Raw genomic sequence first — 15,310 nt, forward strand, 5'->3', positions numbered from 1 at the left:
AAGGATTAAACAGTTCTTAAAGTCTTCTCTGCTGTGGCTGGCTCATTGGTGCTCTTGCCCGGGGGACCTCAATGGAAATGCAGATGACATCCCTCTTTCAGGTGTTTTATGACAAATAATGTTATCTTTACATTACCATTTAAGTAACAAAAGCAGCTAAGAGAAATTAAACCAAAAGCTCTCTGATAAAGGTGAGTCTTGAACTTGTGGTTTCAGAAATGTAGAGTTTTGGAACTATAGACAAACAATTCCATGCTATTAAGGTGACATATGCAGTAAGTCCATTTCTAAACATTGTTGTTATCTTTAATTTGTATAATTTATATAGTTATAGAAATATCCATGGTAGAAAACTACATTGTTATTAAAATATGTGATTGTTTTTAGACTTCAGAAAATAGCTCTAAGAAATAATTCTACTTCTATAACCCAACATTTACGACTGCTTATTAGAGGACAAGATCAGGACTGCTTTCAGGTTTGTTGAATGCATAATTTGGTTCTGTTTTATATTCTTGCTGGGTTCAGAAAACTTTGATATGAAGATAATTCTGTGATATTTATCTTGTAAGAACTCATATTAATGGTATGTTTTATTTGTTTAATGCAATGATTATTTTTAAATTGTAGCTTCAGAACATTTTTGGTACAGAAGAGCGATTAACCAGTAATTGTGAGATGAGAATTCATCCAAAAGAAGACATTAACATCTGTGTTTTATTCACGCCTACTCGATTATCTTGTATGGTGGCTAAACTAGAAATTAAACAACTTGGAATTCGATCACAACTGGGCATTAAGTTTACAGTAAGATAATTTTGTTGCTTTTTCCTCCCTTGAAGCTTATGGCATGTTATAACAATTGATTTAATAATGGTAAATTTGTATATGCTCTTTTTTAAAAGTGAAAATATATGACTATCTAAATTTATACAATAACGAGTCACTATTTGTAGAATTTCCATGTAATAAAAGTGACTGCCGTAGTATTCTTATAAGCAACCATCTCCTCTATGACTTGTAAATTATGTTTGAGCATTTTAAAATATACCAACTATTTATGAACACTTGTTTTGGGGTAAATCAAGGTGAGCTATTTAAGGTAGTGACTCTTCAGAGTGATTCTCATTTTTTCAGTTTAGCAAATTTGTCACCATTTGGTTAAATTTGTACTAGGGATACAAAGACAAGAGTTTTTATAGTTTGCTTATATTCAGCTTCATTTAAGAAAAGGATTTTAAACCATTAATGAAAATATATTCAAAGCAAATACAAAATATAAATGACAAATTTTTGAGGAAAGGGAATGGGACAAGCTCAATGTAGTTTAATGAAATGTGGACAGCTTAACAATGTACACATTGAAACTACAGTTATTTGGGAATGTTTTTGTTGCTGTTAAGTGCCATGAAGTCAGTTCCGACTCATAGCGACGCTCTATAGGGTTTCTGAGGAGCTGCTGGTGGGCTTAGTGATTAAGTGTAGAACCAATTAATTTGATAGTCAACCAAGTTTGTGTTTGATGTCTTCTTAAGAAAAATCAGGATCCTAACTGGGATTCCTACCTAAATAATTTGCTATCCATCTTCTCACAGAAGTGGATCAGGTATGGATGACCTGTGGGTTTACCAAAGAATGTGGCTTTTATATCACAGAAAGACTTAGACTCTTACTATTGATGTGTCTTTGTAAAGATAAAGTCACTTGGCAAAGTGATAGAGAGCGCTTAACTCTAAGGTTGAGAAAATCTGGGAGCCAGTCCTGTCCCTGTTACTTATAAAGGTCTTAAAGTAAATCGCTTCACTTGCTCACACCTGTTTTCTTACATGTAAGATGTAACTACTCGCCATCTTCTCAACTTCCTTACTTGATTCTGTGAAGCAAATGATATTATCTCTGCTTTTTGTGCCATAAAGCATGATGTGAATGTAATCAAAATTAATTTGTAGGGTTGTGAATATATACAAGGCACTACCATTAATCACTACATGAATTATCACATTTATTAATTATTATAAGATTTACCTATGTCTGAAGTAAATTTCCTGTCCACATGTTATACACATATGGAAGCTGAGGACTTGAGAATTGCATGCCCAGGACCATGTATCTCACTTGCCATTGAGTATAGAGGCAGGGTTCATTGATTTATGTTTTATGACAAATAAAGAGCCCGCATTTATCTATCATATAATTCTACAGGGTATTATATTAGCTCTATATTTTGTCATCATCTAGAGCAATGGTTCTCAACCAGAGGCTGTTTACCTCTCGGGGCATTTGACAATGTCTAGAGATACATTTGGTTGTCATAACTAGGAGTAGGGAAAATTTGCAACTAGCAAGGGATAGAGAAAATGTGCTACTAGCATTAATGGGTAGAGGCCAAAGATATTGCTACACATCCTGTAATGCACAGTACCTACTGACGTAAAATGTCAAGAGCAACAAGGTTAAGTAACCCTGAACTAGACTAGTAATTTTTCCTGTTCAGTTTATGGATTTATTAGCATTAGTCAGATTTTAATTCATTTAATCTTTAAATTGTTCCTTTAACCTTTTAGTCAGTAATAATTCCTGATTCCTTAGGCTTTAAAAATCCAGGAAGAATATTTATATTGGGTGTTTTCAAAGCTAACTTTTTTTCCATTGTCATTTTGTATTTTTCTATTAACATGCAAGTTTCACTGGAAAATAATAATTAAAATGTTTTTGGCTTCTTGAATGGTACAGGATTTGTACGAGGTTCAGATCTGAAGCATTTAAAAATGCTATTCGTTTGTACTAAAAGGCAAGGCAATATAAATTGATTAAGAGGAGCCTAAATTGAATTTTATGAAATGTGATTTTGATTACATGTATAACCTAACTCAAAATAAATTATTTTTCTTAGGAATTTATTTTAATAATAAAGAATAAGTCATACTTTTAAAAGGAGTATATTTTAAAGGGAATGTTCTATAGCAGAGTAAATATTTTGTTTATATTCTTATTTATAGACTTTGTTCTGTGAATACTTTTTTCATAATATCACAAAGTCCTGTTGAATCAGAAAAGTTCAATTAGGACAGCATTATAGAATTAATCCTAACACTTGGCTCTGTTCTACTGTTTTCTTACTGCCAGTGTACCTATCGTCTGACAGTTGTTTGAATTCTTTAATATGATCCCTTGAGCATGCTTCTCTTCACACTGAATAGACTAAAAGCTAGAGGAACATATTACAATTAGGTTTTTCCATCAAAACATTTTATTATTAAATATTTCATAATTGCTGAGAAATTAAAAGCCTTATCAAGTGAGTACCCATATACCCTACTACTTAGATTCTGCAGTTAACATTTTATATTATTGTGGTTCAATCCCGTTCAGCAATTTTGCAGGAGAGACTTATTGCTCTGCTTCTATAAAAATTGCAGCCTAGAAAACCCTATGAGGCAATCCTGCTCTTTTACATAGGTCTCTAGGAGCCAAAATCTACTTGACAGCACCTAATAACAATATTATTATTTTATTATGCAACTAGCTATTTATTTATTAATTCTTCTATTTCTTTATGCATTTCAAAGTATAATACAAAAGCCAATGTATATCTTCTTAAGCAAGCATATCTAGAATCTTTTTACTGCTGTCATCTAAGCTTTGCTATTATAACAATGAAATAATTACTCTTAGTATATTGAAAGGTAAATAATTTGCTCTTTGATATGTTTTTCCTTACATCAAAGACTGAAAGTAGGACAGCCACTAGCCAAGGTACCAAAACAGTAAAATTTAAACTATATTAAATCAGTATATATTTCATTTTTTCACTATAGTACACTCCTCTGTTTTCTGTTACATAAAGATAATTTTGGATGTTTTTATTTTGTACTTCTAGATTCCTTTGTCTGGATATGGAGGAACAAGCAATCTTATTTTGGAAGATGTTAAAATATTATCTGATAGTTATATGGTTAAAGTGAATGGCTTAATTCCTGGTAAAGAATGTCAAGTTGATTTTTCTATTCGGAACACTGGCTCTCGAGCTGCTTTTGTTAAAGCAGTATGTTTGAAAGATTCTCAGGAAAACGTTTTACTGGATCCTAAAGTGATGAAAATTTTTCCAGATAAATTTGTGCTCAAGGAAGGAACACAAGAAGTAAGCATAAAAATCTCTCTACTAAAAATATCCCTGTTTATATTAAATTAATAGTATCTTTTATATCCAAAAGCTTAAATTTGTAAGTAATGTAGCAGTGCTGTTGTTAAGTACTGTCAAGTTGGTTCTGACTCATAGCAACACTGTATAATGTTTCTGAGGAGCGACTGGTACATTTGTACCACTGATTGACCTTGCGTTTAGCAGCCTAGTGCTTAATTCTGCTGCACCACACCAGTGTATGAGTAGAAATGCTTATTTATTTTTTTATCAACTTGGAAATACCATACATATGCATTTACATCTGTGTTGAATATTTTAGGTTCATAAGACAATTTATTTAGAATGAATGTACTTAGGAGGGTAAAAAGTATTGCTATTAGTATTATCATTTCATACATATGTGGATTTATTTAAAATATAACGTGTAAAGTTGTCTTTGCAATCAATGGATTGTTGTTGTTGATAAGAGCAGTCTAATTGGTTCTGACTCATCGTGACCCTGTATATAATGTGCTTGTGATTAGCAGTCCAATGCTGACCCTATGATGCCACACCAGGACTCCACAATCAGTAGGTTGCTGTAAACAAGTTTTCTTGTCTTGTTGTTGTTGTTAAGTGCCGTCGAGTCAATTCCGACTCATAGCGACACTGTATAGGGTTTCCCATGAGTGACTGGTGAACTTGAGCCGCCTACCTTGCAGTTCAAACAGCTTCACAGTCTGTCGCATTAACCCACAGAGCCACACCAGGATTAGGGTACCGTCAAACAAAGAAAATTCAAAGAAAACAGTAACTTCCATGGGCATCTGCTGGGCTAGTTAGATTCAAGGCAAAGAGGTCAGCTCAGAAGGTTATGGTGACTTTAAGACTTTAAGGAATAATTTTGATAGATTTTTCTCAAAGCATAGGACAATCATGGGGGCTTATTATAAAAAGTTTTTAAGAAAATTGAAAATTTCTTTGTTGAGAAAAAAGCCAGGAAAGTTGCACCAAGGGATTTTTTCCCATGGTACTCATTTTTTAAGAGTAGCAATGAAACTTTACCCTATTTGCCCAACAACCCTGATTTTGCCCCTTCAGGATTATTTTTGTTCCCAAATCTCAAAGGAAACTGAAAAGGTATATGATTTTCATCCCTTAGATATGTCAAAACTGATTTTCTGACATTATGTAATTTGAAGGACCCAGAATTCTTTGAAAGGGCTAAAGGAATGGAAACACCATCTTTCAAAGTTTAGAGGTCTAGATGGAGGATATATTGAGAAACAACAGCTTCATATTTTGATATATTTAATAATCAAAATTATATAATTTTATAATTCTTATTGACCTAGAAAAAATACTTAAATTAACTCCTGGATTTTAATTTTTTTTTAATTAACTTGGATCAGCGTGTTACTATAATATATAACCCTTCAGACAGAGAGAGCACTTCTAGAACTGCAACAGAATTATCGACTATATACTTCTTTGGTGGTGATGAAATTTTAAGACAACAGTATCGAAGGTAGGTTACTTATCTTAGAGAATATTGTGAGCTATTATATTAATAAAAATAACGAAGGCTTTAGTGGTTTGGGATTTGAAATGTATAGAAACATGTTCCACTGTTCATTACTAAACTGGTGGATTTTAAATCTTATTAAAAATTTTTCATTGATAAATTACCATAATGTGAGGAAAACCCAGCTCCTGTCATTCCTTTCAGTACGCCTTCTTTTATAAGCATGTGTTTGTCAACTTTTCTTTTGTTTAACAGGAGCATCCTTCTTCAGAACAGAACTGTATTTGTAATATACTCCTGAGGCTATATCAAGTTACAGTAGATCAGTTTCAGAAAAAGTTTCACAACTGCTGAAATAGTATATTGCATTAACAAACACACCTGATTAATTTGGATAATTTCTGAGAATGCAATTAATTATTTGAAAAGATCAACTCATAATTAAAACTAGGGTATTTAAAACATGTTCTTTTAGAACATTTGACACATGTTTTAAATATAACTTAGTACTCTGAAATGTTGGCAAATTTACAAATTTAGGATATTGATTTAGGTGTTTGTTGTTGCTAAATACCATGAAGCTGGTTTTGACTCATAGTGACCCTGTATAGGGTACCTGAGGCATTACATCTTTTTCAGGAGCAGAAAGCCTCATCTTTTCCCGCAGAGAAGCTAGTGGATTTGAACCACCAACCTTGTAGTTCGTAGACCAGTACTTATCCTACAGAGCCACTCACTCCTGATTTAGGTGGTGGTGTTTTTGTTGTTGTAAATACCATCAAGTTGGTTCTGACTCACAGCAACACTGTATAGGTGTGATTTTAAACATACATAAATTTGTGGTATGTTGAGTTATGTTTTTTTTTTTTTTTTAATGTTTTACTGTGAATTATTTGATAGTTTACATGGGGAAACAGCTTTACAGTCATCCTATTGTATATCGTTTCATAGCCATGGTTACAATCCCCTCCATGCATCATCAGCCTACCAAAGGGTATACTCTACAAGCCTACCCCCTGGTCGTCAGCACACAGCCCCTCTCCAGGTCTAGAGTCCCCAACCGCTCCATCTCTCCATGTCATCGCCTCTGCCTCCATCTCTGGTGTCACTGCTTCTCTGAGTAGGGCCCGCTTTCCACTCTTCTCCCTCGATGGTCCCAGGTACCTCTTCTCCTAGACTGCAAAGTCAGTCACTCCCCTCCTTTTGCTACAAAATGTCTACCTTTACATTTCGAACCCTCACAGTCAGTCCTGATAACAGCCATGCACTATTGTATCACAAGAGACCTAGCCCCAACTCTTTTCATTAGTACTGCCTAGACAGATTGGATACTACTCAGTGGAGATTCTACCTTCCTCCATGCACTCTGGATCTAGGCTCCTTCTTGAAAGCTTGTAAGCCAAGTCATTTCTTGCCCTTGTAAACCCCCCCGCCTTCCCCCATTTTGGGTAGCCATGTCCAAGTTGCCCATCCCTGTCTACTCTGTGTATGGAGAAGGGTGGGAATGATTCTTGGTATAAAGGTTTTAAACAAAAGAGGGATCTTTTGAGCTACTGCATCCATAGGTGTAGGTCAAGTTCATCAAATTGTATCAGGATACTCTTTTTTTTTTTTTTTTTTTACCTCTGCTTTCTTCTTCTAGTTGAGCTCTGATCATCCAGCCATTGAAGCCAGGTCAAGTGGGTATCATCTGCAAGCGTGGGTATTCTTGTGTATATGCCCTCTCTTCTTATCAGCTAGACGGTTCACTCTCCACTCTAGTCCTCTGTGGTTATGTCACTGACTCTGGGCCCAAGAGTCCCCAGGTCTTGCCACACTGCTTGCCGACCAGATCTCCACCCAGGTTCACAGCAGTCTATTGAACATTGTAGGGCTTATCTCACAGCTTCATTGCTGTTTTTCCCACACTTCCCCTTATTGGTGATGAACGTGGTCACCAATCAGCAGAGCGTATATTCCCAATGCGTCTTAGTCTTGGAACGGGGTTTGCCTTGAGGAGACCCGACCACTTAGCTTGATATCTCCTGGACGAGCAACTTGTTTGTTCTTGTAGTAATCAGTTGGACTGCCTTTATTGTTTCGTATTTTTCCTGTTGGTCTTTCTTTCAAGAAGTATCTTCTGTTCTTCTAGCCGCTCCAGGCTGGTCTGCTTGTCATTTCAAGTGGAAATTTCCCACCTCAGAAGATTCTGGATGGGGTTCAGGATTCCCCCTATGGTCTTATGTAATGCAGAGGATCCGTAGGAAGCCTCCTTCACTGGGCACGTTGTAGCCCCAATTTAGGTATTCCAATCAGTTATAGGCAGGAGACGGATTTACAAGCTTCCTATGGTGATATTTCTGGCTATTCCTTTCTCTCCCCCTCAAGTGTTTATTTTATAATGGTATGCAGGGAAACCAAGATTCAAAAGACAGCCAAGCATCTTAACATTAAGTCCCCACTTTTGCCCATTCTAACCATGCTTCAATCCCTGTATCTCAGAGCCTTGTGGTTCCAAGGTTGTGCATACATCATTATTTACCTCTGTCCCACTTAGCCCATGCAAACCTTCCTAATTGTTTGTTCTTCCATTCCCCTCCCCCTTCTTGTGTATTGTCCCCCTCCCTAGCACCCAAACTATCCTGTGTCTATTCCCTACCCTGTGCTTCACTTACCCCTCCTTCCCCTCACACTACCCCCACTTCCCAGTAACCAACAAAGAATCACCCCCTTTCCCCCTTTTGTATGGGTTCTTTTTCTTAGTCTTTTACAGTAGTGGTCCTGTGTAGTATTTCTCCTTTTGTGTCTGACTAATTTCACTCAACACAATGCCCTCAAGGTTCTTCCATGTTATGCAGTGGCTTGCAGCTTCCTTGTTATTCTTCAAAGTAGCATAATATTTCATTGTGTGTATGTACCACAGCTTGTTTATCCATTCTTCAAGTTGATGGGCACTTAGGCTGTCTCCATCTTTTTGCTATTGTAAATAGTGCTGCTATGAACATTGATGTGCATATATCTACTCGTGTTATGGCTTGTATTTCTTATAGGTAAATTCCAAGTAGAGGAATTGCTGGATCGTTAGATAATTCTATTTCCAATCTTCTGATGAAGCACCATATTGTTTTCCAGAGGTTGGACCATTTTGCAATCCCCCCAGCAACGCAGGAGCATCTCAGTCTCTCCACATCCCCGCCAGCATTTATTGTTCTCTACTTTTTTTAATCTTTGCTGTTATTGTTGGTGTGAGATGACATGTCATTGTTGTTTTGATTTACACCTCTCTAATGGCTAGTGATTGGGAACATTTCTTCCTATGTTTGTTGGCAGCCCAGAACTTGTCCTTGGTGAAGTGTCTGTTCATGTCCTGTGCCCATTTTTTAATAGGGTAATTTGTCTTTTTCTTGTAGAGGTGTTGTAGTTTCCTATATATTTTAGAAATGAGTCCCTTGTCTGATGTGTCATTGTAAAATATTTTTTCCCATTCTTGGGTTCCCTTTTTACTCTGTGGTGAAGTGTTTTTGTGTATATAAGTTTTAAATTTTTAATATGTCCTAACCATCTATTTTGTCTACTTTTGTTTGTGTAGTTTTCAAAATGTTTGATAGTCTGTGTATTCCGTGAATTAGTGCCCTTACATTTGTCCCTATTTTTTCATTGATGGCCTTCATAATTCTGGGATTCAGATTTTAAGTCTTTAATCCATGCTGAGTTGGTTTTTGTATAAGGTGTGAGCTGAAGGTCTTGTTTCAATCTTTTGTATGTCACTTTCTAGTCTGCCAGCACCATCTGTTGAAGAGGAGTCCTGGATACTTTTATAATGACAATCTGTTTTCTAGCCTTTCTACAATGCCTGAATATAAATCAATGTAGCTCAGGAAGTTTTATCTTGTTAATGCAGTCTTTAACTCCCAATTTTTTGTTTTAAGTTCAGTCAAGTTGGTTCTAACTCATAGCAAACCCTGTATAGTGTTTCTGAGGCTATGAATTTTTGAAAGAGCAGAAAACCTTTTCTTTTTCCTGCAGAGCAGTTGGTAGATTCATACCTCAGACCTCGTGGTTCACAATCTCGTGCTTATCTTAAAAAGCCACTGTTCTTCTCTTACCACTCAGTAGGGGAAAGTATATATATATATCCTCAAGGAGCTCTGGTAGTGTAGTGGTTACGACTGGGGCTCAAGATCAGCAGTTTGAAACTACCAGCTGTTCCACGGGAGAAAGAGGAGGCTTTCTGCTCCCATAAAGATTTACAGCCTCGGAAACCCTGTACAGGGTCGCTATGATTCGGAACCGACTCCATGGCACACAACAACAACAACATATATATACTAGTCTTTATGTTCTACTGTGTTTTATTCTGATACATAATTTGGAAAATTGTCCTTTTTAAACAAATCTGTTGAGAACCATTAGAATGTTTAGAGAGCTGTAATAAGCCATATGTGAAATGTGAAGATGCCACCTTTTAAACGAGTTCATTTTCCAGTTACTTAAAAATGAAAACTGATATTTAGAGAAATTGATTCCCAGGTTTTTGTTTTGTTTTGTTTTACACTTTTTTCTTTTTCCGAATGGATTATAAACTCTCTGTATTGTTTTAGAACTTCTGATTTTCTTAAATTTTCAGCAGTGAGATTTTGTTTGCTTGTGAACATATGAGTGCTATATATCGGTTTTCTTACATCAGAGATTCCCTGGAAGTGGGTAGATAAATATTGTAACTTATTTGTTTTCTTATGATGTCTTACTAGTATTAGTTTCCTAGCATATTTCTTTTCTCTGAGACCAACTTCTAAGTGGGACCACATTATCAGAAATGATAAAAATGACAGACCTGAAAGATTCTAATTTTATTCTTCTTTCTACTCTTTTACTCAGAGGTTCTTTTGATATTTGCATTGCACTAGTTTCAGTATACAGTTTCATATAATTTGACTGCCTTATGTACTTTCGTAAGGGAACTTTAAAAACTTGGGGTGTGGGGAGGGCAGGGCACCTGTACTAGGGCTTAAGATATAAGCTAACCATACTAATGTATTATTCTTTTCATTGTTGTTGTTGTTCAAGTGCCATCGAGTCACTTCCAGCCCATAGCAACCCTGTATAGGGTTTCCAAGGAGCCACTGGTGAGTTTGAACTGCTGACCTTGCAATTCAAACAGCTTTGCAGTCTGACGCATTAACTCACAGCACCACACCAGGACTCCATGCTTTTAATAGGATTTGCCAAATGTATTAATGGCAATTTATTTAAGAGCATTTTTTACGCAAAAAAATGTATAATTGAATCTCTCCTGGCAGAGCCCTCTTGCACAAACCGGGGATTATAGAACAGATACTGCCAGAACGTAGTCTGTTGCAGAATCTTAATTTTGCTGAAGAATATCAAGATGAGATGCTAATCACTGAAGGTAAGATTTTCAACATATCATAAATCTTTTGGGTCATTTTAAAAAATAATGCCTAGGTCCAGGGATGGTACGTAAGCAGGTAGAATGTTAGTTTAGGATATGGTGTCAATCTGAATTTGAACCACATTTCCACCATATGACTTTGGAAAAATCGCTTACTGTCACTGAAATTCAGTTTCCTTAACTGTAAAGTTAGGAAGAATAATTATATCTAGCTTTTTATCCATAAAGAATCAAATGAGATAATGTTCATGAATGAAATTTGCTATACAAATGTTGTTGGTTTTAATATCAACATGAGTTGGAACTCAACAGAGAGGACAACAGGTTTGGGTTTTTCTTTGGTTTTTATTTATTCTGTGAGTAGGTTTAAAAGCAGAAGAAGTAGAATGACTGCTGTTAAACTCAGATGAATTATACTTAAGATTTAATTAATGTGAACTTATACTCAGTTTTAGATTTCTGTGCTGTTGTGCCTACTCTAACATTTATGGTGAGAGTGCTAGATACAGAAAAGTTCTAAATAGACAGTTATAGAGTGACTTTAATATCCAATTTATTCCAATTTTAGCTAAACAATTCAAGTATTTAGTAGTGTCTGTTATTCATTCAAAAATATGTTTTGGGAGATGTGATTCTGTAGGATAAGCACTGAACCTCAAGGTAATTTTGAGCTGCAAGGTCAGCAGTTCAGACTCACCCATCACTCTTCAGAAGTGCTATATAGGGTTGCTATGAGCTGGAGCACTTAACAACAACAATTGTTTAGACTTGTCAGTATAGAGATTTTCATCACACTATTTATAATAGTTGTTGTTGTTATGTGCCGTGGAGTCGATTCCGACTCATAGCGACCCTGCACAGGGTTTCCAAGGCTGTAAATCTTTACGGGAGCAGAACGCCTCATCTTTCTCCCGCGGAATCGCTGGTAGTTTCGAACTGCTGACCTTGAGGTTCACAGCCCAATTCGTAACCACTACGCTACCAGAGAATGCTTATGACTAAGGGATTGTTGAATTGCCCTATAGGATATCTTGAAGCCATTAAAATAATTTTATGACTCTGTATTAAATGATATGATGAACTACTGTCTTAAGAAAAAATATTTAAAAGTTTAATATAGTAAGATTTCATTTGGATTAAAACAAATAATGTGTTTTTATATAATTGCTAACCAAAAGGCGGGTCGGTTCAAACCTACCAACTTCACCTCAGATATCCTATACAGGATCACTATGAGTTGAAACTGATTTGACAGCACTTAACAGCAACAACCACAACATATATTGTTCCTTAGGTAAGCACACCAATATACTGTTGTTGTTAAGTGTCAATTCTGATCCATAATGACCCTGTATAGGGTTTCCAGTGAGCAGCTGGTGAGCTTGAACCATTGACCTTGTGGTTCAAACAACTTTGCAGTCTGATGCTTTAGCCCACAGCGCCACACCAAGACTCCAATATATTATTGTTGTTGTTGTTACATGCCGTTGAGTCGGTTCCAACCCACAGTGACCCTGTATAGGGTTTCCAAGTAGTGACTGGTGAGCTTGAACCACCAACTTTGCAGTTCAAATGGTTTTGCAGTCTGGCACATTAACCCACAGTGCCAATATATTATTAGCAGCGTGTATATTTTGATGGTAGAATTTCAGATGATGGTGAGATTCTTCCACCTATTTTTGTTTTGATATTTTTTTTAATAGAGGACTATATATTGCTTCTGAAATATGAAATGCTAAAGGGGGAGGAGATCTAGGTCTTTTCAGGTGTGATGTAATCTAAGATCTTTTCAGTAAATTAGGAGTCTAGATCATCTGCTGAAAGAGAAGATAGTTATGGGTTAGTTAAAAATGATGAAAAGATTCAGATTGACCTTGTCAGCAGTGTGCTAAGGGAATAGAATGTAGGGGTAAGAACCTGGGATTTAAAGTGGAAAGTCAACTCAAGACCCATCTCTATTGCTTTAGTTCCTCTGAGCTTTATTTTCCATATCTTTTCCTCATAGTTAGGAACCTATGATAAACTAAACTACGCTAGAAAGATGAAACATGAACATTTAGTGCCATGTTTCAGCTATAGTGAAGAGTGTGATTAAAAGGTAGTATAAGTTTGTAGTAGTTCAAATGTTGACGCAATCCACAGCTTTGCAGCATTTTATTCATTTATTGAATTGGCGTGTATTAAGGGTAAAGGTGTGCATAACTGTCACCAGCTGTTCCTTCAATAGCAGTGTACTCAGCAAGGTTCAATAATTCATTGCAATGGTCATAGAGAACTCAGACACCATACTCACAGTTATGGGGTTTATTATGCAAGTTGACAGATTACAAATTTGTATCAGAAATGCTCAGGACACAGTTCTTTCTGTCAGGACAGCATCTTCCTAGCTGTGCCTGCAGGCAGGCCTCTCTGCCCCAGTGGCCCTTTGATTTGACTTGTTCCCTGCTGTGGCAGTGTTGCAAAACCAAAGCACACTCCACTTGGCTATAAACCCCAGCCTGAAGGCACTCAGTTCTCACTCCATGGGTCAGCAAACCTAGTTCCCCAGTTAAGTGCCTAAAGGCACCCTACAAGTGAACCTCCTGTCTAAAGGCTAGAAAATCCTGCTCTGTCTGATGTGCTGGCTCTTGGTTCTGTTCCTCTTTTTTCATTCCTCTGCTACTCCTCTGGTGTCACAGCTTTCTTTCTGTCCCTGGGTTGAGATTCAGTGTGCATTCCATTCTTCATTGATGGTAGTAAGATTCACCCCTCTGCTTCTGAGATGGTTCATTTAAAATTCAGCAGATTGCAAAATTGGCCAATCACAATTATCCCTATTAACACTCACAACAGAATCATATAATCCCTCAACATCTTCCCCCACATTCTATTTCTTACCCAGACCTATCAGGTAAAGGTTATTTGGTGGGAGTTTACAAAAACCATGGCTAGAAGAGACATTAAATAATTCACTGCACCACAAGGTGCCAATCAGAAGATCAAACATTAAAACATAGAAGTAAATATGTCATCCTTACCTGATATTGTTAAATGCTATAGAGTTGGTTTATACACATAGCACCTCTTTATAGGATTTCCAAGGAGTGACAGGTGGATTTGACCCATCGACCTTGTGGTTAGCCATCCAGTGCTTTTACTATAGTACCACACCAAGAGGTGGTTAAAGTGCAGTGTGAGAAGAGGAATCTTGGTGAGCACAGAGCAATAGTTCTTCACTTAAAATGAGGTAGAGAAGGGACGAGGGTTGGAAAGGATGTTACAGTTACAGGGAGCCAGCCACACGTGTAAAATTCAAGAAATAAGTTATTTTCAAGGTTTTGTTGAAAACCCAGCCAAGAGCCTAAATAATTGACCAAGGCCATTCATTTAAAGTGGGGTAATTGGGGAGCTCTGGTAGTGTAGTGGTTACGAATCGGGCAGCGAACCTTAAGGCCAGCAGTTCGAAACTACCAGCTGTTCCATGGGAGAAAGATGAGGCGTTCTCCTCCCGTTAAGATTTACAGCCTCGGAAACCCTGTACAGGGTCGCTATGGGTTGGAAACGACTCGACGGCACTTAACAACAACAATTGGGGTTTACAACAAGTCTTTGGGATCCCAGATCTCAAGGAACACTGTGTTCTTGAGATGGTCTATTTATTGTCTAGATGAAGGGAAGAAATGGTTCCACTTTATTTTGCACTTGTTAGTACAGTAACCTATGAGACTGTTGAAATGAAATTTTTTGCACGATTGTTTTGAAAAATATTAAATAAATTAATCTTTGTTATTTGTAATGATGACCATTGTTCTTTTGTAAATGTATAATTATTCATAATATTTTCACATATTTTAGATTGTATAGTTAGATGTCTTGATTCTTAAGTACCATTGAGTAGATTCTGACTCATAGTGACCCTGTATAGGAGAAGAAATGCTGGTGAATATGCACCCTGACTTTGTGGTTCAGACCGGCTTGCAATCCAATGTTTATCCTACAGCACTACACCAGGACTCCTAGATGTTGTGGTTAATACTGTGTAATTTTAACTTATTGTGGTCTTCTAAAATTTCCATTAAAAAATATATAATTCTTGGGGAACAAACAAGATGGCGGATCGGGTGGACGTATAGCAGAGAGCTCCACCAACAACAACACAGAATACCCGACCAAGCAGGCTCAGGGGATGGTCCCAGAACTCTGAACCACATATAAAGGGATACTTAGAAGGTTGGAAGGCTCACAGCTGGGGGAGTTTGTGGCAGAAGTAAGAAATCTATTGCTTTCTAAT

At 36.7% G+C, this 15,310-nt stretch overlaps 1 protein-coding gene across 1 annotated transcript in view; it reads left to right on the forward strand.

Moving 5' to 3' along the window:
* LOC102831973 (centrosomal protein of 192 kDa-like) overlaps window positions 1-15,310 on the forward strand; it is a 228,395-nt gene that overhangs the window by 166,676 nt on the left and 46,409 nt on the right. The window contains exons 28-32 of the mRNA XM_006876586.1: window positions 388-478; window positions 631-807; window positions 3,881-4,141; window positions 5,536-5,651; window positions 10,928-11,037. Of these exons, the coding sequence (XP_006876648.1) occupies window positions 388-478; window positions 631-807; window positions 3,881-4,141; window positions 5,536-5,651; window positions 10,928-11,037 (755 nt within the window). The remainder of the gene's footprint in view (window positions 1-387; window positions 479-630; window positions 808-3,880; window positions 4,142-5,535; window positions 5,652-10,927; window positions 11,038-15,310) is intronic.

Source organism: Chrysochloris asiatica, unplaced genomic scaffold (genome assembly GCF_000296735.1).
Source record: "Chrysochloris asiatica unplaced genomic scaffold, ChrAsi1.0 scaffold00392, whole genome shotgun sequence".
Lineage (NCBI taxonomy): Eukaryota > Metazoa > Chordata > Mammalia > Afrosoricida > Chrysochloridae > Chrysochloris > Chrysochloris asiatica.